General features: G+C 40.2%; 1 protein-coding gene across 1 annotated transcript in view; it reads left to right on the forward strand.

Moving 5' to 3' along the window:
- The window catches only part of LOC128647289 (uncharacterized), a 340,270-nt gene that overhangs the window by 239,989 nt on the left and 74,921 nt on the right, over window positions 1-25,360 (forward strand). Inside the window, exon 10 of the mRNA XM_053700082.1 lies at window positions 288-422. Coding sequence (XP_053556057.1) covers window positions 288-422 — 135 coding nt within the window. The remainder of the gene's footprint in view (window positions 1-287; window positions 423-25,360) is intronic.

Raw genomic sequence — 25,360 nt, forward strand, 5'->3', positions numbered from 1 at the left:
GACCCTTTAATGACTGACTCTAAATACCGGCGGTAGCCCAAAACCAGCGTTAGGAGCTTCTAATGCTGGTTTTGACGGCTACCGCCCAACTCTAAATCTAGGCCATAGTTTGCACCACAACTATATATATATCCACTTTCAGAATATCTAGTTAAATGTGTGTTGTTTAAACTGGTTGAATATGCCTGTTTATTTGCATTTGAAGAATTCATTTCTTTAGCGTAAACATTACAAATACAATTTTGGATATTGAACTACAGCAATACTTATTTTGTTTTTCTTTACAGTATAACTGCAACAGCAGCAAGCATTGGTGCAGCAGGCATACCCCAATCTGGGCTGGTAACTATGGTTATTGTTTTGACATCTGTCGGTCTCCCTACAGATGACATCACGTTGATTGTTGCAGTCGACTGGGCTTTGTAAGTTAAAGAGTCATGTGTTTATTTATTTATAGTTGTGTGGTATAACTAAATCATTTAACCAAGTTATAAAACCCAGTAAGAGGACACTGGGAATTTAGTTAAAGGAAAACTAAAGTCAAATTTAAACTTTTATGATTCAGATAAAGCATACAATTTTGAAAAAAAAAAATACACTATCAAAATGGGCACAATTTTTTGTATGTACTGTCCGAGAAACCAGCTTCTACTTAGCATGTGCAAGAATTCACAGTATATATGCATAATGTGGTCACATAATACAGGGGGCAAGGAAAATGGAAGTAAAAATAGGGCTCCATAACATATGGGATATATTTCCCGCCACTAGGAGGAGACCAAGAACCCACAAAAGAGCTTAAATTTCCTCCCACTTCCCATCCCTCCTCAAATCAACGAATAGCCAAGCAGAGAATAGGAAACAGATAGGTAGGAAAGACAAAGCAGGTTCTATAGAGGTGCATATTAGAACTGTCACCTAAAAAATTGAAACAGGTGGGGCCTATGGACTATCATCATTCTGAAAGAAAATAATTTATCAGGTAAGCATAAATTATGTTTTCTTTTGTATAATGATGATAGTCCATAGGGCTCTATAACAGTTGGGATTAATACCCAAGCAGATAGTCCATGTTACAGAAAGGGTGGAACAATTTCCAGGCAGTTCCTATTTATCAGATACTGTGGCCTTAAGGACTTTCCTGCCAAAATCTGCTTGCAAAAAAGCAAAAACATCAAACTGTAACATTTTGAAACGGTATGCAGAGAAGACCATGTTGCAGCCTTGCAATCTGCTCTAAAGATGCATCATCCAGGAAATTGTGACTGCTTTTGTAGAATGAGCTGTCATACGTTTAGGAGGCAACTTTCTAAAGTCATTCTTTAAAATTAGCAGGATCTGGATAACTCAGAAATTCTCCTAGCTGAGGAAATTGCTAACAAGAAAAACTTTTCCAGTATAAGAGTTTGTTTCACAACTGGCCTAATGTTTACTAGTGCATGGACAAAAGTCTGAACATCAAGTCAGGGTCATCTTGTAAAAACTGTAGAATTCTAGGAATCCGAAAGAAATACCAAGAAAAACTCTGGAAGAGCACCATTCAAAGTATGCCCTCCAAATTTTGTGATTGTTTTTTTTTTGTTGTTTTTTGTGAATGGGTTTTCAGGCTTGAATCAGAGAGATAACTGAATCAGAGAACACTCTGGCCTAGATTTAGAGTTCGGCGGTAGCCGTCAAAACCAGCGTTAGAGGCTCCTAACGCTGGTTTTGGCCGCCCGCTGGTATTTGGAGTCAGTGATTAAAGGGTCTAACGCTCACTTTACAGCCGCGACTTTTCCATACCGCAGATCCCCCTACGCCATTTGCGTAGCCTATCTTTTCAATGGGATCTTTCTAACGCTGGTATTTAGAGACGTTTCTGCAGTGAGCGTTAGAGCTCTAACGACAAGATTCCAGCCGCCTGAAAATAGCAGGAGTTAAGAGCTTTCTGGCTAACGCCGGTTCATAAAGCTCTTAACTACTGTACCCTAAAGTACACTAACACCCATAAACTACCTATGTACCCCTAAACCGAGGTCCCCCCACATCGCCGCCACTCGATTAAAATTTTTAACCCCTAATCTGCCGACCGCCACCTACGTTATACTTATGTACCCCTAATCTGCTGCCCCTAACCCCGCCGACCCCTATATTATATTTATTAACCCCTAACTTGCCCCCCACAACGTCGCCGCAAGCTACTTAAAATAATTAACCCCTAATCTTCCGACCGCAAATCGCCGCCACCTACATTATCCCTATGTACCCCTAATCTGCTGCCCCTAACATCGCCGACCCCTATGTTATATTTATTAACCCCTAATCTGCCCCCCACAACGTCGCCGACACCTACCTACACTTATTAACCCCTAATCTGCCGAGCGGACCTGAGCGCTACTATAATAAAGTTATTAACCCCTAATCTGCCTCACTAACCCTATCATAAATAGTATTAACCCCTAATCTGCCCTCCCTAACATCGCCGACACCTACCTTCAATTATTAACCCCTAATCTGCCGACCGGAGCTCACCGCTATTCTAATAAATGTATTAACCCCTAAAGCTAAGTCTAACCCTAACACTAACACCCCCCTAAGTTAAATATAATTTTTATCTAACGAAATAAATTAACTCTTATTAAATAAATGATTCCTATTTAAAGCTAAATACTTACCTGTAAAATAAATCCTAATATAGCTACAATATAAATTACATTTATATTATAGATATTTTAGGATTAATATTTATTTTACAGGTAACTTTGTATTTATTTTAACCAGGTACAATAGCTATTAAATAGTTAAGAACTATTTAATAGTTACCTAGTTAAAATAATTACAAATTTACCTGTAAAATAAATCCTAACCTAAGATATAATTAAACCTAACACTACCCTATCAATAAAATAATTAAATAAACTACCTACAATTACCTACAATTAACCTAACACTACACTATCAATAAATAAATTAAACACAATTGCTACAAATAAATACAATTAAATAAACTATCTAAAGTACAAAAAATAAAAAATAACTAAGTTACAGAAAATAAAAAAATATTTACAAACATAAGAAAAATATTACAACAATTTTAAACTAATTACACCTACTCTAAGCCCCCTAATAAAATAACAAAGACCCCCAAAATAAAAAATTCCCTACCCTATTCTAAAATACAAAAATTACAAGCTCTTTTACCTTACCAGCCCTGAACAGGGCCCTTTGCGGGGCATGCCCCAAGAATTTCAGCTCTTTTGCCTGTAAAAAAAAACATACAATACCCCCCCCCCCAACATTACAACCCACCACCCACATACCCCTAATCTAACCCAAACCCCCTTAAATAAACCTAACACTAATCCCCTGAAGATCTTCCTACCTTGTCTTCACCATCCAGGTATCACCGATCCGTCCTGGCTCCAAGATCTTCATCCAACCCAAGCGGGGGTTGGCGATCCATAATCCGGTGCTCCAAAGTCTTCCTCCTATCCGGCAAGAAGAGGACATCCGGACCGGCAAACATCTTCTCCAAGCGGCATCTTCTATGTTCTTCCATCCGATGACGACCGGCTCCATCTTGAAGACCTCCAGCGCGGATCCATCCTCTTCTTCCGACGACTAGACGACGAATGACGGTTCCTTTAAGGGACGTCATCCAAGATGGCGTCCCTCGAATTCCGATTGGCTGATAGGATTCTATCAGCCAATCGGAATTAAGGTAGGAATATTCTGATTGGCTGATGGAATCAGCCAATCAGAATCAAGTTCAATCCGATTGGCTGATCCAATCAGCCAATCAGATTGAGCTCGCATTCTATTGGCTGATCGGAACAGCCAATAGAATGCGAGCTCAATCTGATTGGCTGATTGGATCAGCCAATCGGATTGAACTTGATTCTGATTGGCTGATTCCATCAGCCAATCAGAAAATTCCTACCTTAATTCCGATTGGCTGATAGAATCCTATCAGCCAATCGGAATTCGAGGGACGCCATCTTGGATGACGTCCCTTAAAGGAACCGTCATTCGTCGTCTAGTCGTCGGAAGAAGAGGATGGATCCGCGCTGGAGGTCTTCAAGATGGAGCCGGTCGTCATCGGATGGAAGAACATAGAAGATGCCGCTTGGAGAAGATGTTTGCCGGTCCGGATGTCCTCTTCTTGCCGGATAGGAGGAAGACTTTGGAGCACCGGATTATGGATCGCCAACCCCCGCTTGGGTTGGATGAAGATCTTGGAGCCAGGACGGATCGGTGATACCTGGATGGTGAAGACAAGGTAGGAAGATCTTCAGGGGATTAGTGTTAGGTTTATTTAAGGGGGTTTGGGTTAGATTAGGGGTATGTGGGTGGTGGGTTGTAATGTTGGGGGGGGGGTATTGTATGTTTTTTTTTACAGGCAAAAGAGCTGAAATTCTTGGGGCATGCCCCGCAAAGGGCCCTGTTCAGGGCTGGTAAGGTAAAAGAGCTTGTAATTTTTGTATTTTAGAATAGGGTAGGGAATTTTTTATTTTGGGGGTCTTTGTTATTTTATTAGGGGGCTTAGAGTAGGTGTAATTAGTTTAAAATTGTTGTAATATTTTTCTTATGTTTGTAAATATTTTTTTATTTTCTGTAACTTAGTTCTTTTTTATTTTTTGTACTTTAGATAGTTTATTTAATTGTATTTATTTGTAGCAATTGTGTTTAATTTATTTATTGATAGTGTAGTGTTAGGTTAATTGTAGGTAATTGTAGGTAGTTTATTTAATTATTTTATTGATAGGGTAGTGTTAGGTTTAATTATATCTTAGGTTAGGATTTATTTTACAGGTAAATTTGTAATTATTTTAACTAGGTAACTATTAAATAGTTCTTAACTATTTAATAGCTATTGTACCTGGTTAAAATAAATACAAAGTTACCTGTAAAATAAATATTAATCCTAAAATAGCTATAATATAAATGTAATTTATATTGTAGCTATATTAGGATTTATTTTACAGGTAAGTATTTAGCTTTAAATAGGAATCATTTATTTAATAAGAGTTAATTTATTTCGTTAGATAAAAATTATATTTAACTTAGGGGGGTGTTAGTGTTAGGGTTAGACTTAGCTTTAGGGGTTAATACATTTATTAGAATAGCGGTGAGCTCCGGTCGGCAGATTAGGGGTTAATAATTGAAGGTAGGTGTCGGCGATGTTAGGGAGGGCAGATTAGGGGTTAATACTATTTATGATAGGGTTAGTGAGGCGGATTAGGGGTTAATAACTTTATTATAGTAGCGCTCAGGTCCGCTCGGCAGATTAGGGGTTAATAAGTGTAGGTAGGTGTCGGCGACGTTGTGGGGGGCAGATTAGGGGTTAATAAATATAACATAGGGGTCGGCGATGTTAGGGCAGCAGATTAGGGGTACATAGGGATAACGTAGGTGGCGGCGGTTTACGGAGCGGCAGATTAGGGGTTAAAAGTGTAATGCAGGGGTCAGCGATAGCGGGGGCGGCAGATTAGGGGTTAATAAGTGTAAGGCTAGGGGTGTTTAGACTCGGGGTACATGTTAGAGTGTTAGGTGCAGACGTAGGAAGTGTTTCCCCATAGGAAACAATGGGGCTGCGTTAGGAGCTGAACGCTGCTTTTTTGCAGGTGTTAGGTTTTTTTTCAGCTCAAACAGCCCCATTGTTTCCTATGGGAGAATCGTGCACAAGCACGTTTTTGAGGCCGGCCGCGTCCGTAAGCAACTCTGGTATCGAGAGTTGCATTTGCGCTAAATATGCTCTACGCTCCTTTTTTGGAGCCTAACGCAGCATTTGTTTGAACTCTCGATACCAGAGTTAAATTTATGGTGCGGCCAGAAAAAAACCCGCGGAGCGTTAACAGCCCTTTTACCGCCAAACTCCAAATCTAGCCGTCTATGTTTTAAAACCAGGCGTTCAACACCCACGCCATTACACTTTTTCCTGATGGAAAAAAGACCCTTAAGACAAAAGATATTGTCTTAGAGGAATAAGCCATGGAAGAGAAGAGGACATCTGCCCCAGATCCACATACCATGTTCTGTGGGGCCAGGCTAGAGCAATCACGCTGGCTCCTGTTTGATTAGAGCAATTACTCTTGAAAGTTGTACTAATGAAAGAAAAAAAGGTACCCTAGATAAATAATCCATGGCCACGACAAGGAGTCTATCATTTGAGCCTTTGTAGTTCTTGATCTTGCACAATGCATTGGAAGATTGTGTGTAAAATGGGAGGTCATCAGATCTATGTCTGGTAGACCCCATTTGATTATTAATTGATCAAAGATGTCCTGATGGAGAGACCACTCTCCTGGAGGGGCTGACTGATCTGCTTCCCAATTGTTCACTTCTGGAATGTGAACTGCTGACAGGGAACATTGATTCCTCTCTGCCCAAGACAGAATTTTGGACTCTTCCTGCATAGCCAGTGGACAGCAGGTACCCCCCTTGATGATTTATGTAGGCCACCACCGTGATATTGTCTGGTTGGCAATGGATAAACTGTATCTGCTGCACTAAGTACTGGCAGTTGTAATAAAACTTTTCACTGACAGAGAGGATGACAAACAGGTTGAAGTGCTATGAATTTACCCCCTGCACATCCAACATTAACAAACAGATTGTGTGCCAATTTAGTGATGTCGCGAACATAAAATTTTCCGTTCGCGAACGGCAAACGCGAATTTCCGCAAATGTTCACGAACGGGCAAACCGTGCGAACCGCCATAGACTTCAATAGGCAGGCGAGTTTCAAAACCCACAGGGACTCTTTCTGGCCACAATAGTGATGGAAAAGTTGTTTCAAGGGGACTAACACCTAGACTGTGGGATGCCGGAGGGGAATCCATGGCAAAACTCCCATGGAAAATTACATAGTTGATGCAGAGTCTGGTTTTAATCCATAAAGGGCATAAATCACCTAACATTCCTAAATTGTTTGGAATAACGTGCTTTAAAACATCAGGTATGATGTTGTATCGATCAGGTAGTGTAAGGGTTACGCCCGCTTCACAGTGACAGACCAAACTCCCCGTTTAACACACCGCAAACAGTCCATTTGCACAACCGCAAACTCCCCATTTGAACAAGGTTGGATACCAAGCTAGCCATGTCCCGTTCCTTGTCCTCACTGATGTCATTGAAGGACTCTTCCTCCACCCAGCCACGTACAACACCAAGGGTCCCCGAAAGGTGACAACAAGCCCCTTGGGACACCTGCTGTGTTTGGTCTTCCACCTCCTCAAAGCCACCTTCCTCCTCTGACTCCTCTTCTTCAGACTCCTCTCTCTGTGTTGCCTCTCTCTGCATTATTATAAGGTGTGTTAAGTAGTACTATTCCTATCAGTTTAATCCCTGTTACGTCCCCTATCAGGGGACGTGTATATGGCATGGATTTTAGGAACCGGGAGATGGAAAAAGATGCTTGGTCGGTCCTCCTACTTCAAATTTGGGGCACTGCGGTGCAATCTAATGTGCCACCAGATAGGAGTGGTGTGTTAAGTAGTTCTATTCTTATCAGTTTAATCCCTGTTACGTCCCCTATCTGGGGACATGTATATGGCATGGATTTTAGGAACCGGGAGATGGAAAAAGATGCTTGGTCTTCCTCCTCCTCCTCAAAGCCACATTCCTCCTCTGACTCCTCTTACTCACAATCCTCTTCCAGTGTTGCCGTAGGTCCAGCAAGCGATGCTGATAAGGCTGTTTCTGGTGGTGATGGTGACCACAACTCTTCCCCTTCACGCTCATCTACGGCCTGATCCAGCACTCTTCGCAGGGCACACTCCAGGAAGAAAACAAATGGTATGATGTCGCTGATAGTGCCTTCAGTGCGACTGACTAGGTTTGTCACCTCCTCAAAAGGATGCATGAGCCTACAGGCATTGCGCATGAGCGTCCAGTAATGTGGCAAAAAAAATCCCAGCTCCGCAGAGGCTGTCCTAGCACCCCGGTCATACAAATAGTCGTTAACGGCTTTTTCTTGTTGGAGCAGGCGGTCGAACATTAAGAGTGTTGAATTCCAACATGTCGGGCTGTCGCAAATCAAGCGCCTCACTGGCATGTTGTTTCACCCTTGGATATCTGAAAAGTTCGCCATGGCCGTGTAGAAATGCCTGAAATGGCCACACACCTTCCTGGCCTGCTTCAAGATGTCCTGTAAGCCTGGGTACTTATGTACAAAGCGTTGTAAGATCAGATTACACACATGTGCCATGCACGGCACATGTGTCAACTTGCCCAAATTCAATGCCGCCAACAAATTTCTTCCATTGTCACAAACCACTTTGCCGATCTCCAGTTGGTGCGGAGTCAGCCACTGATCCACCTGTCCGTTCAGGGCAGACAGGAGTGCTGGTCTGGTGTGACTCTCTGCTTTCAGGCAAGTCAACCCCAAGATGGCGTGACACTGCCGTATCCGGGATGTGGAATAGTACCTGGGGAGCTGGGGGTGTGCCGTTGATGTGGAGCAAGACGCAGCAGCAGAAGAGGACTCAGCCGAGGAGGTTATGGAAGAGGATGGAGTAGGAGGAGTAGAGGAAGTGGCAGCAGGCCTGCCTGCAAGTCATGGCGGTGTCACCATCTCCTCTGCAGAGCCACACATTCCATGCTTGGCAGCCGTCAGCAGGTTTACCCAATGCGCAGTGTAGGTGATATACCTGCCCTGACCATGCTTTGCAGACCAGGTATCAGTGGTCAGATGGACCCTTACCCCAACACTGTGTGCCAGACATGCCATTACTTCCTTTTTCACAATCGAGTACAGGTTGTGGATTGCCTTTTGTGCAAAGAAATTTCGGCCTGGTACCTTCCACTGCGGTGTCCCAATAGCTAAAAAATTTTGGAACGCCTCAGACTCCACCAGCTTGTATGGTAAAAGCTGGCGGGCTAAGAGTTCAGACAAGCCAGCTGTCAGATGCCGGGCAAGGGGGTGACTTTGTGGCTTCTTACGCTCAAACATGTCCTTGACAGACACCTGACTGTGGGCAGATGAGCAGGAACTGCTCAAGGTGAGAGACGGAGTGGCGGATGGTTGAGAGGGGGCAAGGAGGACAGCAGTGGTTGACGTGGCTTTAGATGCTGGACCAGGAGGAGGATGGCGGCTTTGAGTTTGTGTGCTGCTTGTACTCATGTGTTGATCCCATAGGCGTTTGTGATGTTCGATCATGTGCCTTCGCAAAGCAGTTGTACCTAGGTGGGTGTTGGACTTCCCACAACTCAGTTTCTTTTGGCACAGGTTGCAAATGGCATCGCTGTTGTCAGAGGCAGACACACAAAAAAAATGCCACACTGCTGAGCTCTGCAATGACGGCATTCTGGTGGTGGCAACAGCATGCGTTGATTGGCATGCTGTCTGGCTGACCCCAGGTGCCGATGCATGCTGTCTGACTGTGCCACTAGCTCCTTGCGACGACCTCCCCCTGCTTCCAACTCGTCTCCTCCTCCTCTCTGTCTCCCCATCTGAACTTTCCCCCTGTTCTTCTTCTCTTCTAGCGGGCACCCACGTGACATCAACGGATGGATCGTCATCATCAACCGCTTCACTTGTATCTGACAACTCAGCAAAGGAAGCAGCAGCGGGTACAACATCATCACACCGTACGTCCATGTGTGTAATGCTGACTGACTGAGACATATCCCTGTTATCTACATCCTCTGGCAATAATGGTTGCGCATCACTCATTTCTTCCAACTGATGTGTAAATAACTCCTCTGACAGATCAAGTGAAGCAGCTGTGGTGCTAGTGTTGGTGGTGGTGGCAGGCGGGCGAGTGGTAACTTGAGAAGTGCCCGAAGCTAAGCTGGAGGAGGATGGTGCATCAAGGTTCCGAGCGGAAGCTGTAGAAGATTGGGTGTCCTGTGTTAGCCAGTCAACTATGTCCTCAGAACTTTTTGAGTTCAGGGTACGTGGCCTCTGAACACTGGGCATTATTCTAGGGCCAAAGGGAATCACAGCACCATGACCACGACGGCCCCTGCGGGGTGGCCTGCCTCTGCCTGTCATTTATTTTTCGATTAGTGGTACTATGCGTGCAAGCTACTGTGACAACAGATATGAGTGGCACTGTGCACTGGCAGAAGTTGGCAGAGTAGACGCTGTAGGCCTGACACACACGCTTGCAGACAACTAACTGCTATTCAATCTGTTACAGTCAAAATTGTATTTTTTTTTAAATGTACACTACTGTTACACCAGATATGAGTTGCACTGGTGTGACACTGTGCCCTGGCAGGCCCTGAAACGCACACGCATGAAGGAAACTGACTGCTATTGTTTCACAGTCAAATTTCTAGTTTTTTTTTTTTTTAATGTACACTACTGTTACACCAGATATGAGTTGCACTGGTGTGACACTGTGCCCTGGCAGGCCCTGAAACGCACACGAGTGAAGGAAACTGACTGCTATTATTTCACAGTCAAATTTCTAGTTTTTTTTTTAATGTACACTACTGTTACACCAGATATGAGTTGCACTGGTGTGACACTGTCCCCTGGCAGGCCCTGAAATGCACACGTGTGAAGGAAACTGACTGCTATTATTTCACAGTCAAAAAAGTGTTGTTTTTTTTAAACGTACACTACTGCTACACCAGATATGAGTGGTGGCACTGGGCAAGTGGGCACAGTATACGCTGTGAGCCTGACACACACGCTGGCAGGCAGGCAACTGCAATTAGATAACACAGGGAAAGAAAAAAAAAGCAGACTGATGTTCTAGCCCTAAAAAGGGCTGTTTGGGGTGCTGTCCTTACAGCAGAGATCAGATGAGTCCTTCAGGACTGTAGTGGACCCTGAAAACACTAGCCTAGCTATCGATTTCCCTATTAAATCAGCAGCAGCTACACTGTCCCTCCTCTCACTAAGAATGCAGCTTCCGAATGAATCTAAAATGGATGCTGTCCAGGAGGTGGGAGGGTCTGGGAGGGAGGGTCTGCTGCTGATTGGCTGGAATGTGTCTGCTGACTGTGAGGTACAGGGTCAAAGTTTACTCAATGATGACGAATAGGGGGCGGACCGAACATCGCATATGTTCGCCCGCCGTGGCGAACGCGAACAAGCTATGTTCGCTGGGAACTATTTGCCGGCTAACTATTCGGGACATCTCTATATGCCATACATGGCCACTGGGTACAAAGTGAAAAGGCGAAACAGAGGGCGGGAAAAGGAAAAACAGTGACGTAGTGCACCGTGGTATCATTATTTGAGAATCAATATGAGCATAGACAAATAGCAAGGTATACTCCAAATAAAAAAGGAAAAGGGGAAAATAGAGCGCACTAGGCCAGGAGTACCCTAAAAATATCACAAAAAGATCACAGTTATACCTAAAAATCAAATTCAAGATTTTTAAGGTATGCAAAATTTTAATAACAAATCAAGCATATATTATATACAATAAAAATTAATTCATATGATGATGTGTATATATATGACTGCTATTATTTCACAGTCAAGCTCTTGTGTGGGTTCTTGGCTGCCTCCTAGTGACGGGAAATATATCCCACATGTTATGGAGCCCTATGAACTATCATCATTATATAGATAGAAAATAGATAGTAGCATTGAGAAATGATACACTTATGCCAAAAGACAGGCAATACAGCTTTCGTTCGAAAATTAAAGTAGAAAATCCTTGTTTATTTAGTCAAACAATATTTAACTATACCTTAAAGTCAAAATGACACATTCACTATTCAGATAAAGTACACTGTTTCAAATAATTTTCAGATTTACTTCTGTTATCAAATTTGCTTTGTTTTCTTGGTATCCTTTGTTGAAATATATACTTAGGTAGATTCAGAAGCAGCAATGCACTACTGGGAGCTTGCTGATGATTGATGGCTGAGCATATATTACTCTCGACATTGTTTCACCTAATGTGTTCAGCTAGCTACCAGTAGTGCATTGCTGCTCTTTCAACAAAGGATAACAAGATAATTAAGCAAATTTTTATAATAGTAGTAACATTTTCGAAATTGTATTCTCTATCTGATTCATGAAAACAATGTTTGGGTTTTCAAATTATTTTTGGAATGATGATGGTCCAAAGTCATCCATAACATGGGATATATTTCTCAACATTAGGAAGAGGTCAAGAGCTTTAAAACCCTCCCACATCTCGCTCTTAGTATTACGTATAGCCGAGTAGAGTATAGGAAAGAATTTATCAGGTAAGCATAAATTTAGTTTTCTATCGTAAACTGATGATGGTCCACTGTCCTCCATAACATATAGGATTAATACCCAAACCCAAAATTGTTGGACAATTTTTCTGGCAGTTCTTATTTAGCATAAAGGACTTTCCTGCCAAAAGCTGCTCATGATAAACTCTGAAAAAAGTATGCAGATAAGAAATGTTGCAGCATTGCAAATCTGTTCCAAAGAAGCATTATCATTCAAAACCCCACAATGTTGCAATTGCTCTTTAATAAAGAACTGTAATACTATTAGAAAGGAAACCTTCCCACCATCAAGAAAGTCTTAAATCCCTTTTAATGAGTTAAGAGGCGAATGCTACCTTAGTAGCTTTCTGTCCCTTACTAGATTAGTAGTAAGTATGTCTGAAATCTTTTAGTTGCTTGGAGATAGCACTTTAAAGCATTTACTACATTCAGATTATGTAATATCTGCTACCCAGAGTTAGCAGAAACTGAACACAATGAAGGAACAACCATATCTTGATTGGTATTTTTCTTAAGAAGAAAATTATATTTAGTGCAAAGTAGAGTTTTCACCTTGTGAATAGTGAGAAATGTAGAATCACAAGACAAGCGGCTAGATTACGAGTTTTGCGTTAGGCTTAAAAAGCAGCGTTAGCCGGTCCTAACGCTGCTTTTTAACGCCCGCTGGTATTATGGGTCTTGCAGGTACAGGTGTACCGCTTATTTTTTTGGCCAGACTTGGCAATACCGCAAATCCACTTACGTAAATTGCATATCCTCTTTTTTCAATGGGACTTGCATAGCACCGGTATTATGAGTCTGCCAAAAAGTGAGCGGTAGACCCTCCCCTGCCAAGACTGGTACCGCATTTTAAAGTCAGTAGTTAAGAGTTTAACACTACAACGCTGTAGCATAAAACTCTTAACTAAAGTGCTAAAAAGTACACTAACACCCATAAACTACATATTAACCCCTAAACTGAGGCCCTCCCACATTGCAAAATTTTAACCCCTAATCTGCTGAACCGGACATCGCCGCCACTAATATATTAACGCCTAAACCGCTGCACTCCCGCGGAGTTAAATATTATTAACCCCTAATCTGCCGTCCCTAACATCGCCGCCACCTACCTACATTTATTTTATACCCCTAATCTATCGTCCCCAACGTCGCCGTCACTATATTAAAGTTATTAACCCCTAAATCTAAGTCTAACCCTAACACCCCCTAACTTAAATATAATTAAAAGAAATCTAACTAAAAATTCCTATCATTAACCAAATTATTCCTATTTAAAACTAAATACTTACCTGTAAAATAAACCCTAAGCTAGCTACAATATAACTCATAGTTACATTGTAGCTAGCTTAGGATTTATTTTTAGTTTACAGGCAAGTTTGTATTTATTTTAACTAGGTAGAATAGTTATTAAATAGTTATTAACTATTTCCTATCTACAATAAATACAAAAGTACCTGTAAAATAAAACCTAACCTAAGTTACAATTATACCTAACAATACACTATAATTAAATAAATTAACTAAATTAAATACAATTAAATAAATTAAATTATCTAAAGAACAAAAAACAAGCACACACTAAATTACAGAAAATAATAAACAAATTACAGATATTTAAACTAATTACACCTAATCTAATAGCCCTATTAAAATAAAAAAGCCCCCCAAAATAAAAAAAACCCTAGCCTAAACTAAACTACCAATAGCCCTTAAAAGGGCCTTTTGTGGGGCATTGTCCCAAAGTAATCAGCTCTTTTACCTGTAAAAATTTTTACAAACAACCCCCCCAACAGTAAAACCCACCAACCAACCCCACAAATAAAATAATATCTAAAAAAACCTAAGCTCCCCATTGCCCTGAAAAGGGCATTTGGGTGGGCATTGCCCTTAAAATGGCAGCTAGCTCTTTTCCCCAAAGTCCCTAACCAAAAAATAAAACCCACCCAATACACCCTTAAAAACACCTAACACTAACCCCCTGAAATTCAATCCTATTGGCTGATTGGAACAGCCAATAGAATGTGAGCTCAATCCTATTGGCTGATTGGATCAGCCAATAGGATTGAACTTCAATCCTGAACTTCAATTAACTAGGTAGAATAGTTATTAAATCTTTTGACCCTGAGGTTACACAGGTGCTAGGATTAATTATGCCCCTATCCTCCAAATCCTTTAGTAAATATTGTTATGCTTAAAGATCATAGACAACATTTAGATAGGACTGCTGGTCAATCTGGGGGAATCTGCATCAAAGTAAAAAAAAAAAAAACTTGATCTCTTGAAGAACAATGAAAATCAGTCCAGATATCCAAACTATTTTCATGGTAGAACCTCAAATGTAGAATCGCATAAGCATCAGATGTAGTGTGGTGGCCTTCCTTACTAAAGGAGCAAAACATATAGACCAACAGGTACACATTAGATACTTGTAAATCCATGTCCAGAGTAAGCAGACACTGTATATACACACAAGTAAATATATAAAGTGCATAGTTGATGAAAATAATCATAATTTATGCATACAATGGAATAAAAGATACCAATGGATCTTATCTCTAAAGGATCTCTACAAATAGTGAAAATATACATGATCAAAGTTCAGTATCTGCATGAAGAACCCTTGTGCATATAAATTACACATAGCCTAGGTATAAAAGAGATACCAATAAATCTTATCTCTAAATGATCTTCACTGTTGTATTAAAATACAGATAAATCCTGCAAACTGCAATAGGAAATAAACATGCAGAGTGCAATAAATGAAAGGTATATACCTAGAGGGGTAAATACTATAGAATTGTGTACACTAATAGCAGTCAACATGTAATGTCTTGCATCCACAGACACAGGAGTTCTGCCTATGTAAAAATTATTATTTGTTTAACAGACTAGTGTACAGAATCTGCATGGTGTACATTACAATAGTTTATAAAATTCAGATTGACATAAAAAAAAATGTTTATATCACCTGGCAATGATGGAAGTACAATGCTTAATTGACTTATAAATAATTATTAATAGATTGGATAGTTATAATAAATGGTAATGGCACCATATGTTATTATGTTTAGTACAATATATAATTGCACGTATTATAATAGGTTGGTTACACTGCAGATCACATAAGAATGTACTTTGATGTACAGCTGCCTATAGGTCCTTGTAAATAAAGACCTTTAGAGAGGATGTTATCAATTATGAACCTTAGGTTATCAGCACAACAAATATTTTGCATATTAACCTCAATTTAGTTAAAACCCCAGATTTATGCTGATACTTACTTAGTTTGGGGACCGTCATTAAACAAACAGTCACTATTAAGTCTATTTTATGATTAGCTTCAGGAGTAAAAAAAACATAATTTATGTAAGAACTTACCTGATAAATTAATTTCTTTCATATTGGCAAGAGCTAGTGACGTATGGGCTATACAATCCTACAAGGAGGGGCAAAGTTTCCCAAACCTCAAAATGCCTATAAATACACCCCTCACCACACCCACAATTCAGTTTAAAGAATAGCCAAGTAGTAGGGTGATAAATAAGGAGTAAAAAACATACAGAAAGTGGAACTGAAAACAATATTGTGCTTTTATACAAAAATCATAACCACCATAAAAAGGGTGGGCCTCATGGACTCTTACCAATATGAAAGAAATTAATTTATCATTTAAGTTCTTACATAAATTATGTTTTCTTTCATGTAATTGGCAAGAGTCCATGAGCTAATGATGCATGGGATAGAAATACCCAAGATGTGGGTGACCACAGAAGAGTCACTAGAAAGGGAGGGATAAAATAAAAACAGCTATTAAAATTAAATCAACAAAAAAATAAGTCTTTCTCATAAATTTCACATAAATTTCAAGAAAAAAAATTTAAATTATAAGCAGAAGAATCAAACTGAAACAGCTGCCTGAAAAACTTTTCTACCAAAGACTGATTCAGAAGCAGCAAATACATCAAAATGGTAAAATTTAGTAAATGTATGCAAAGAAGACCAAGTTGCTGCTTTGCAAATCTGATCACCGAAGCTTCATTCTTAAAAGCCCATGAAGTGGCCACTGATCTAGAAGAATGAGCTGTAATTCTCTGAAGCGGAGATTGTCCCGCCTCCAAATAAGCCTTGTGAATCAAAAGCTTTAACCAAGATGCCAAAGAAATGGCAGACACTTTCTGACCTTTCCTAGGACCAGAAAAAAAAATCAACAACTAGACTAAAAGTCTTCCTGAAATCTTTAGTAGCTTTTATATAATATTTCAAAGCTCTTACAACATCCAAAGAATGTAAAGATCTTTCAAGAGTATTCTTAGGATTAGGACACAAGGAAGGAACAACAATTTCTCTACTAATGTTGTTAGAATTCACAACCTTAGGAAGAAATTTAAACGAAGTTCGCAAAACAGCCTTATCCTGATGGAAAATCAGAAAAAGAGAGAGCAGACAATTTGGAAACTCTTCTAGCTGAAGAGATAGCCAAAAGAAACAACACTTTCCAAGAAAGCATAATTTATGTAAGAATTTACCTGATAAATTAATTTCTTTCATATTGGCAAGAGTCCATGAGCTAGTGACGTATGGGATATACAATCCTACCAGGAGGGGCAAAGTTTCCCAAACCTCAAAATGCCTACAAATACACCCCTCACCACACCCACAATTCAGTTTAACAAATAGCCAAGAAGTGGGGGATAAAGAAAGGAGCAAAAAGCATAAACAAAGGAATTGGAATAATTGTGCTTTATACAAAAAAAGCATAACCACCATAAAAAGGGTGGGCCTCATTGACTCTTGCCAATATGAAAGAAATTAATTTATCAGGTAAATTCTTACATAAATTATGTTTTCTTTCATGTAATTGGCAAGAGTTCATGAGCTAGTGACATATGGGATAGCAATACCCAAGATGTGGAACTCCACGCAAGAGTCACTAGAGAGGGAGGGATAAACAATAAAGATAGCCAATTCCACTGAAAAAAATTAATCCACAACCCAAATCATAAATTTTAATCTTATAATGGAAAAGAAAAAAACTGAAATTATAAGCAGAAGAATCAAATTGAAACAGCTGCCTGAAGATTTTTTCTACCAAAAACTGCTCTGAAGAAGAAAAAACATCAAAATGGTAGAATTTAGTAAATGAATGAATCAAAAGCTTTAACCAAGATGCCAAAGAAATGGCAGAAGCCTTCTGACTTTTCCTAGAACCAGAAAAGATAACAAATAGACTAGAAGTCTTCCTGAAAACTTTAGTAGCTTCAATATAATACTTCAAAGCTCTCACCACATCCAAAGAATGTAAAGATCTTTCCAAAGAATTCTTTGGATGGGGACACAAAGAAGGGACAACAATTTCTCTACTAATGTTGTTGGAATTCACAACTTTAGGTAAGAATTTAAATGAAGTCCGCAAAACTGCCTTATCCTGATGAAAAATCAGAAAAGGAGACTCACAAGAAAGAGCAGATAATTTAGAAACTCTTCTAGCAGAAGAGATGGCCAAAAGAAACAACACTTTAATGTCCAAAGAATGCATAGGCTCAAATGGAGGAGCCTGTGAAGCCTTCAAAACCAAATTAAGACACCAAGGAGGAGAGATTGATTTAATGACAGGCTTGATATGAACCAAAGCCTGTACAAACAATGAATATCAGGGAGTTTAGCAATTTTTCTGTGGAATAAAACAGAAAGAGCAGAGATTTGTCCCTTCAAGGAACTTGCAGACAAACCCTTATCTAAACCATCCTGAAGAAACTGTAAAATTCTAGGAATTCTAAAAGAATGCCAAGAGAATTTATGAGAAGAACACCATGAAATGTAAGTCTTCCAAACTCTATAATAAATCTTTCTAGAGACAGATTTACGAGCTTGTAACATAGTATTAATCACTGAGTCAGAGAAACCTCTATGACTTAGTACTAAGCGTTCAATTTCCATACCTTCAAATTTAATGATTTGAGATCCTGATGGAAAAACGGACCTGGAGACAGTAGGTCTGGCCTTAACTGAAGTGGCCAAGGTTGGCAACTGGGCATCCGAACCAGATCTGCATACCAAAACCTGTGTGGCCATGCTGGAGCCAACAGCAACACAAACGATTGTTCCATGATGATTTTGGAGATCACTCTTGGAAGAAGAACTAGAGGCGGGAAAATGTAAGCAGGATGATAACACCAAGGAAGTGTCAGCGCATCCACTGCTTCCGCCTGAACATCCCTGGACCTGGACAGGTATCTGGGAAGTTTCTTGTTTAGATGAGAGGCCATCAGATCTATTTCTGGTAGCCCCCACATCTGAACAATCTGAAAAAACACATCTGGGTGAAGAGACCACTCTCCAGGATGTAAAGTCTGATGATTGAGATAATCCGCTTCCCAATTGTCTATACCTGGGATATGAACCGCAGAAATTAGACAGGAGCTGGATTCCACCCAAGCAAGTATCCGAGATACTTCTTTCATAGCTTGAGGACTGTGAGTCCCACCCTGATGATTGACATATGCCACGGTTGTGGCATTGTCTGTCTGAAAACAAACGGTTCTCTCGCACGGAGTTCCAAAATATTGATTGGTAATCTCGCCTCTTGATATTTCCAAACCCCCTGAGCTGTCAGAGATCCCCAGACAGCTCCCCAACCTGAAAGACTTGCATCTGTTGTGATCACAGTCCAGGTTGGATGAACAAAAGAGGCCCCTTGAACTAAACGATGGTGATCTAAGCACCAAGTCAGAGATAGTCGAACATTGGGATTTAAGGATATTAATTGTGATATCTTTGTATAATCCCTGCACCATTGGTTCAGCATACTAAGCTGAAGAGGTCTCATGTGAAAACGAGCAAAGGGTATCGCGTCCGATGCTGCAGTCATGAGACCTAAAACCTCCGTGCACATAGCTACTGAAGGGAATGATTGAAACTGAAGGTTCCGACAAGCTGCAACCAATTTTAGACGTCTCTTGTCTGTTAGAGACAAAGTCATGGATACTGAATCTATTTGGAAACCTGAAAAGGTTACCCTTGTCTGAGGAATCAAAGAACTTTTTGGTAAATTGATCCTCCAACCATGTCTTTGAAGAAACAACACTAGTTGATTCGTGTGATTTGTGTGACATTCTGCAGAACGTAAAGACTGAGCAAGTACCAAGATATCGTCCAAATAAGGAAACACCGCAATACCCCGCTCTCTGATTACAGAGAGTAGGGCACCGAGAACCTTTGAAAAGATCCTTGGAGCTGTCGCTAGGCCAAAAGGAAGAGCAACAAATTGGTAATGCTTGTCTAGAAAAGAGAATCTCAGGAACTGATAGTGATCTGGATGAATCGGAATATGAAGATATGCATCCTGTAAGTCTATTGTGGACATATAATGCTCTTGCTGAACAAAAGGCAAAATAGTCCTTATAGTCACCATTTTGAATGTTGGTATTCTTACATAACGATTCAAAATTTTTAGATCCAGAACTGGTCTGAAAGAATTCTCCTTCTTTGGGACAATGAACAGATTTGAATAAAACCCCAGACCCTGTTCCTGAAAAGGAACTGGCACAATTACCCCAGATAACTCCAGGTCTGAAACACACTTCAGGAAAGCCTGAGCTTTTTCTGGGTTCACTGGAATGTGTGAGAGAAAAACTTCTCACAGGCGGTCTTACTTTGAAACCTATTCTGTACCCTTGAGAAACAATGTTCTGAGTCGAATGATTTTGGATTGAATTGATCCAAACATCCTTGAAATATCTTAGTCTGCCCCCTACTAGCTGAGCTGGAATGAGGGCTGCACCTTCATGTTGACTTGGGGGCTGATTTAGATCTTTTAAATGGCTTGGATTTATTCCAGACTGAAGAAGGCTTCCAATTGAAAACCGTTCCCTTAGGGGAAGGATAAGGTTTCTGTTCCTTATTTTGTCGAAAGGAACGAAAATGGTTAGCAGCCTTAAATTTACCCTTAGAATTTTTTATCCTGAGGCAAAAAAGCTCCCTTCCCCCCAGTGACAGTTGAAATAATTGAATCCAACTGAGAACCAAATAACTTATTACCTTGGAAAGAGAGAGATAGCAACGTTGATTTAGAAGTCATCACCATTCCAAGATTTAAGCCATAAAGCTCTTCTAGCTAAAATAGCTAAAGACAAATATGTGACATCAATTCTAATGATATCAAAAATGGCATCACAAATGAAATTATTAGCATGTTGAATTAACTTAACAATGCTATACACATTATGATCAGGTACTTGTTGCGCTAAGGTTTCCAACCAAAAAGTTGAAGCAGCTGCAACATCAGCCAAAGAAATAGCCAGCCTAAGAAGATGACCTGAACATAAATAAGCCTTCCTTAAATAAGATTCAAGTTTCCTATCTAAAGGATCTTTAAAAGAAGTACTATCTGCCGTCGGAATAGTAGTACGTTTAGCAAGAGTAGAGATGGCCCCATCAACTTTGGGGATCTTTTCCCAAAACTCCAATCTATCAGTCGGCAAAGGATACAGTTTCTTAAACCGTGAAGAAGAAGTAAAAGAAGTACCAAGTCTATTCCATTCCCTAGAAATCACATCTGAAATAGCATCAGGAACTGGAAAAACCTCAGGAATAACTACATGAGGTTTAAAAAACGAATTTAAAGGGACAGTCAAGTATAAATTAAACTTTCATTATTCAGATAGGACTTTTAATTTTAATTCACTTTCCAATTTACTTTTATCATCAAATTTGCTTTTTTCTCTTGGTATTCTTAGTTTAAACTAAACATAAATAGGCTCATATGCTAATTTCTAAGCCTTTGAGGGCTGCCTCTTATCACATGCTTTTTAAATCTCTTTTCAACACAAAAAGACAGAAAGTACACGTGGGCTATATAGATAACACTGTGTCCAGGCACAGAAAGTTATTTAAGATCTAGCACAATACAATGCTAAATGTAAGACAATAGATAATAAACAGTCACAGTCATGTGATCAGGGGGCTGGAAGAAGGTTCCTAGATACAAAGTAATCACAAAGGTAAAAAGTACATTAATATAACTGTGTTGGTTATGCAAAACTGGGGAATGAGTAATAAAGGGATTATCTATCTTTTAAAACAATAACAATTCTATGGTTGACTGTCCCTTTTAACGTTTACTAGTTTTAATATCAAGAGGACTAGTCTCCTCCATATCTAATGCAATCAACACCTCTTTTAATAAGGAACAAATATACTCAATTTTAAATTATGAAGATTTGTCAGTGTCAATATCTGAGGCAGAATCTTCTGAACCAGATAGATCCTCATCAGAGATAGATAAATCAGAATGTTGTCGGTCATTTAAAAATTCATCAATCTTATGAGAAGTTTTAAAAGACCTTTTATGTTTATTAGAAGGCGGTATGACAGACAAAGCCTTCTGAATGGAATTAGAAACAAATTCTCTCACATTAACAGGAATATCCTGAGCATTAGATGTTGAAGGAACAGCAACAGGTAATGGATTACTACTAATGGAAATATTGTCTGCATGTAAAAGTTTATCATGACAACTATCACAAACTACAGCCGGAGGAACAGTTACCACAAGTTTACAACAAATGCACTTAGCTTTAGTAGAACCGACATCAGGATTCCAGTAGTAGATTTTGAGACAGGGTCAGATTGAGACATCTTGCAATATGTAAGAGAAAAAATAACATATAAAGCAAAATTATCAATTTCCTTATATGACAGTTTCAGGAATGGGAAAGAAATGCAAACAAAATAAGCCTCTGGAAACCAGAAGCAAAAAGAAATGAAGTCTTAAAGGGCCACTGTAAGTAAATATTTTCTATGCCTGTTACTAACTAACTACCCCAAATACGCTTTTTATCAATAGCATTTCATTAACATATCTCTACCGTATATCAGAAATCTTGTCTGCAAATTTAATTGTTTTCCAAACCCACTCAGTGGGTATCCTTTGCTCTGTACCAATCCGTTTACAATACATAGGTTTCAAAATGGCGCTTTAAACACAAAGTTATTGGTTTAAGTATTTTGAACACTCAGTGCTGAAAATAGTGGGCAGGATAACGTGACATCATCGGCGAATAAAAGATATAACTTTTAGAACGTTATGAAACTTCGTTTTGGAGAAAATATAGGTCAGTAGGTTTTAATTAATGTTTATTAACTTTAATATATTAGTTGTCTAGCTTAAAAATTATAACAGAAAGTAATCCTTTAAATAATGTCAAAAGATTGGCGCCAAGTATGATGCCCACAACTGGCATAATATTTTTTGGTGCCAAAAACCTCTGCAACAAACACGAGCGTCATAGATGACGCAACCACGTGAAAACTCTTGGCGCCAACTAAGACGCCGGAAATGACGAAATGTAAATTTATGCTTCCCTGATAAATTAATTTTTTCTACGATACGACGAGTCCATGGATTTCATCCTTATTTGTGGGATATTAACCTCCTGCTAACAGGAAGTGGCAAAGAGCACCACAGCAGAGCTGTATATATAGTTCCTCCCTTCCCTCCACCCCCAGTCATTCGACCGAAGGTTTAGGAAGAGAAAGGAAAAGCTAAAGGTGCAGAGGTGACTGAAGTTATAAAAAATAAAATCTAAATCGGTTTGAAAATATGACAGAAAGGGCCGTGGACTCGTCGTATCGTAGAAGAAATTAATGTATCAGGTAAGCATAAATTTACTTTTCTTCTACAAGATATGGCGAGTCCACGGATTTCATCCTTACTTGTGGGATACAATACCAAAGCTACAGGACACGGATGAAATGGGAGGGACAAGACAGAGACCTAATTGGAAGGCACCACTGCTTGAAGAACTTTTCTCCCAAAAACAGCCTCAGAAGAAGCAAAAGTATCAAATTTGGAAAATTTGGAAAAAGTATGAAGAGACGACCAAGTCGCAGCCTTGCAAATCTGTTCAAAAGAAGCATTGTTTTTAAAAGCCTATGTGGAAGCCACAGCCCTAGTAGAATGAGCCGAAATTCTTTCAGGAGGCTGCTGTCCAGCAGTCTCATATGCCAGGCGGATGATACTCCTCAGCCAAAAAGAAAGAGAGGTAGCCATAGATTTCTGACCCCTACGCTTTCCAGAATAAACAATGAATAATGAAGATGATTGACAGAAATCCTTAGTCACCTGCAAGTAAAACTTCATAGCACGGACCACGTCCAGGTTATGTAACAGACGCTCCTTCTTAGAAGAAGGATTAGGACATAATGAAGGAACCACAATTTCCTGATTAATATTCTTATTCGAAACAACCTTAGGAAGGAATCCAGGTTTGGTACGCAAAACCACCTTATCAGAATGAAATATAAGATAAGGCGAATCACATTGTAATGCTGAAAGCTCATAAACTCGAGCAGAAGAAATAGCAACCAAAAACAAAACTTTCCAAGATAACAATTTAATATCTATGGAATGCATGGGTTCAAACGGAACCCCTTGAACTCTAAGAACTAAATTCAAACTCCAGGAAGGAGTAATTGGTCTAAATACAGGCTTAATTCTGGTAAGAGCCTGACAAAAAGACTGAACATCTGGAACATCTGCCAAACGTTTGTGAAGCAAAATTGACAAAGCAGAAATCTATCCCTTTAAGGAACTCGCTGATAACCCTTTCTCCAATCCTTCTTGGAGAAAGGACAGGATCCTGGGAATCCTAACTTTACTCCATGAGTAACCCTTGGATTCACACCAATAAAGATATTTACACCATATCTTATGATAAATCTTTCTAGTGACAGGCTTACGTGCCTGTATCAAAGTATCAATGACCGAATCTGAGAATCCCTGCTTAGATAAAATCAAGCGTTCAATCTCCAAGCAGTCAGCTGCAGAGAATTTAGATTTGGATGTTGGAAAGGTCCTTGAATGAGAAGGTCCTGTCTCAAGGGAAGTTTCCACGGTGGCAGAGAGGACATGTCCACTAGATCCGCATACCAAGTCCTGCGTGGCCACGCAGGCGCGATCAGGATTACCAAAGCTCTCTCCTGTTTGATCCGAGCAATCACGTGTGGGAGGAGAGGAAATGGTGGAAACACATAAGCTAGGCTGAACGACCAAGGCACTGCCAAGGCATCTATCAGTTCGGCCTGAGGATCCCTCGACCTGGATCCGTATCTTGGAAGCTTGGCATTCTGTCGAGATGCCATCAGATCCAATTCCGGTCTGCCCCATTGGAGAATCAATGAGGCAAACACTTCCGGGTGAAGTTCCCACTCACCCGGATGAAAAGTCTGTCAACTTAGAAAATCCGCTTCCCAGTTCTCTACTCCTGGGATGTAGATCGCCGACAGATAACAAGAGTGGGCCTCCACCCAATGAATTATCTTGGATACTTCTATCATCGATAAGGAACTCCTCGTTCCCCCTGATGATTGATATAAGCCACAGTCGTGATATTGTCCGACTGGAACCTGATGAATTTGGCCGAAGCCAACTGAGGCCATGCCTGAAGTGCATTGAATATTGCTCTCAATTCTAGAATATTGATTGGAAGTAGAGACTCCACCTGAGTCCATACACCCTGAGCCTTCAGGGAATTCCAGACTGCACCCCAGCCCAGTTGGCTGGCGTCCGTTGTCACTATCACCCACAAGGGTCTGCGGAAACACGTCCCCTGGGACAGATGATCCGGCGACAACCACCAAAGAAGAGAGTCTCTGGTCTCTTGATCCAGATTTATCTGAGGAGATAAATTCGCATAGTCCCCATTCCACTGTCTGAGCATGCACAGCTGCAGTGGTCTGAGATGAAAACGAGCAAACGGAATGATGTCCATTGCCGCTACCATTAATCCAATTACCTCCATACACTGAGCCACTGATGGCCGAGGAATGGACTGAAGTGCTTGGCAAGTATATAGAATCTTTGCTTTTCTGACCTCCGTCAGAAATATTTTCATGTCTACCGAGTCTATCAGAGTTCCCAAGAAGGGAACCCTTGTCCTTGGAACTATTGAACTCTTTTCTAGGTTCACCTTTCAACTGTGAGTTCTCAGAAAGGACAACACTGTGTCTATATGAGATTTTGTCAGATAAGTTGATGCCTGAATCAAAATATTGTCCAGATAAGGCGCCACTGCTATGCCCCATGGTCTGAGAACCACCAGAAGGGACCCTAGAACCTTTGTGAAGATCCTGGGTGCTGTGGCCAACCTGAAGGGAAGAGCCACGAACTGAAAATGTTTGTCTAGGAAGGCAAACCTTAGGAACT

The sequence above is a fragment of the Bombina bombina genome, chromosome 2 (genome assembly GCF_027579735.1).
Source record: "Bombina bombina isolate aBomBom1 chromosome 2, aBomBom1.pri, whole genome shotgun sequence".
Classification (NCBI taxonomy): Eukaryota; Metazoa; Chordata; class Amphibia; order Anura; family Bombinatoridae; genus Bombina; species Bombina bombina.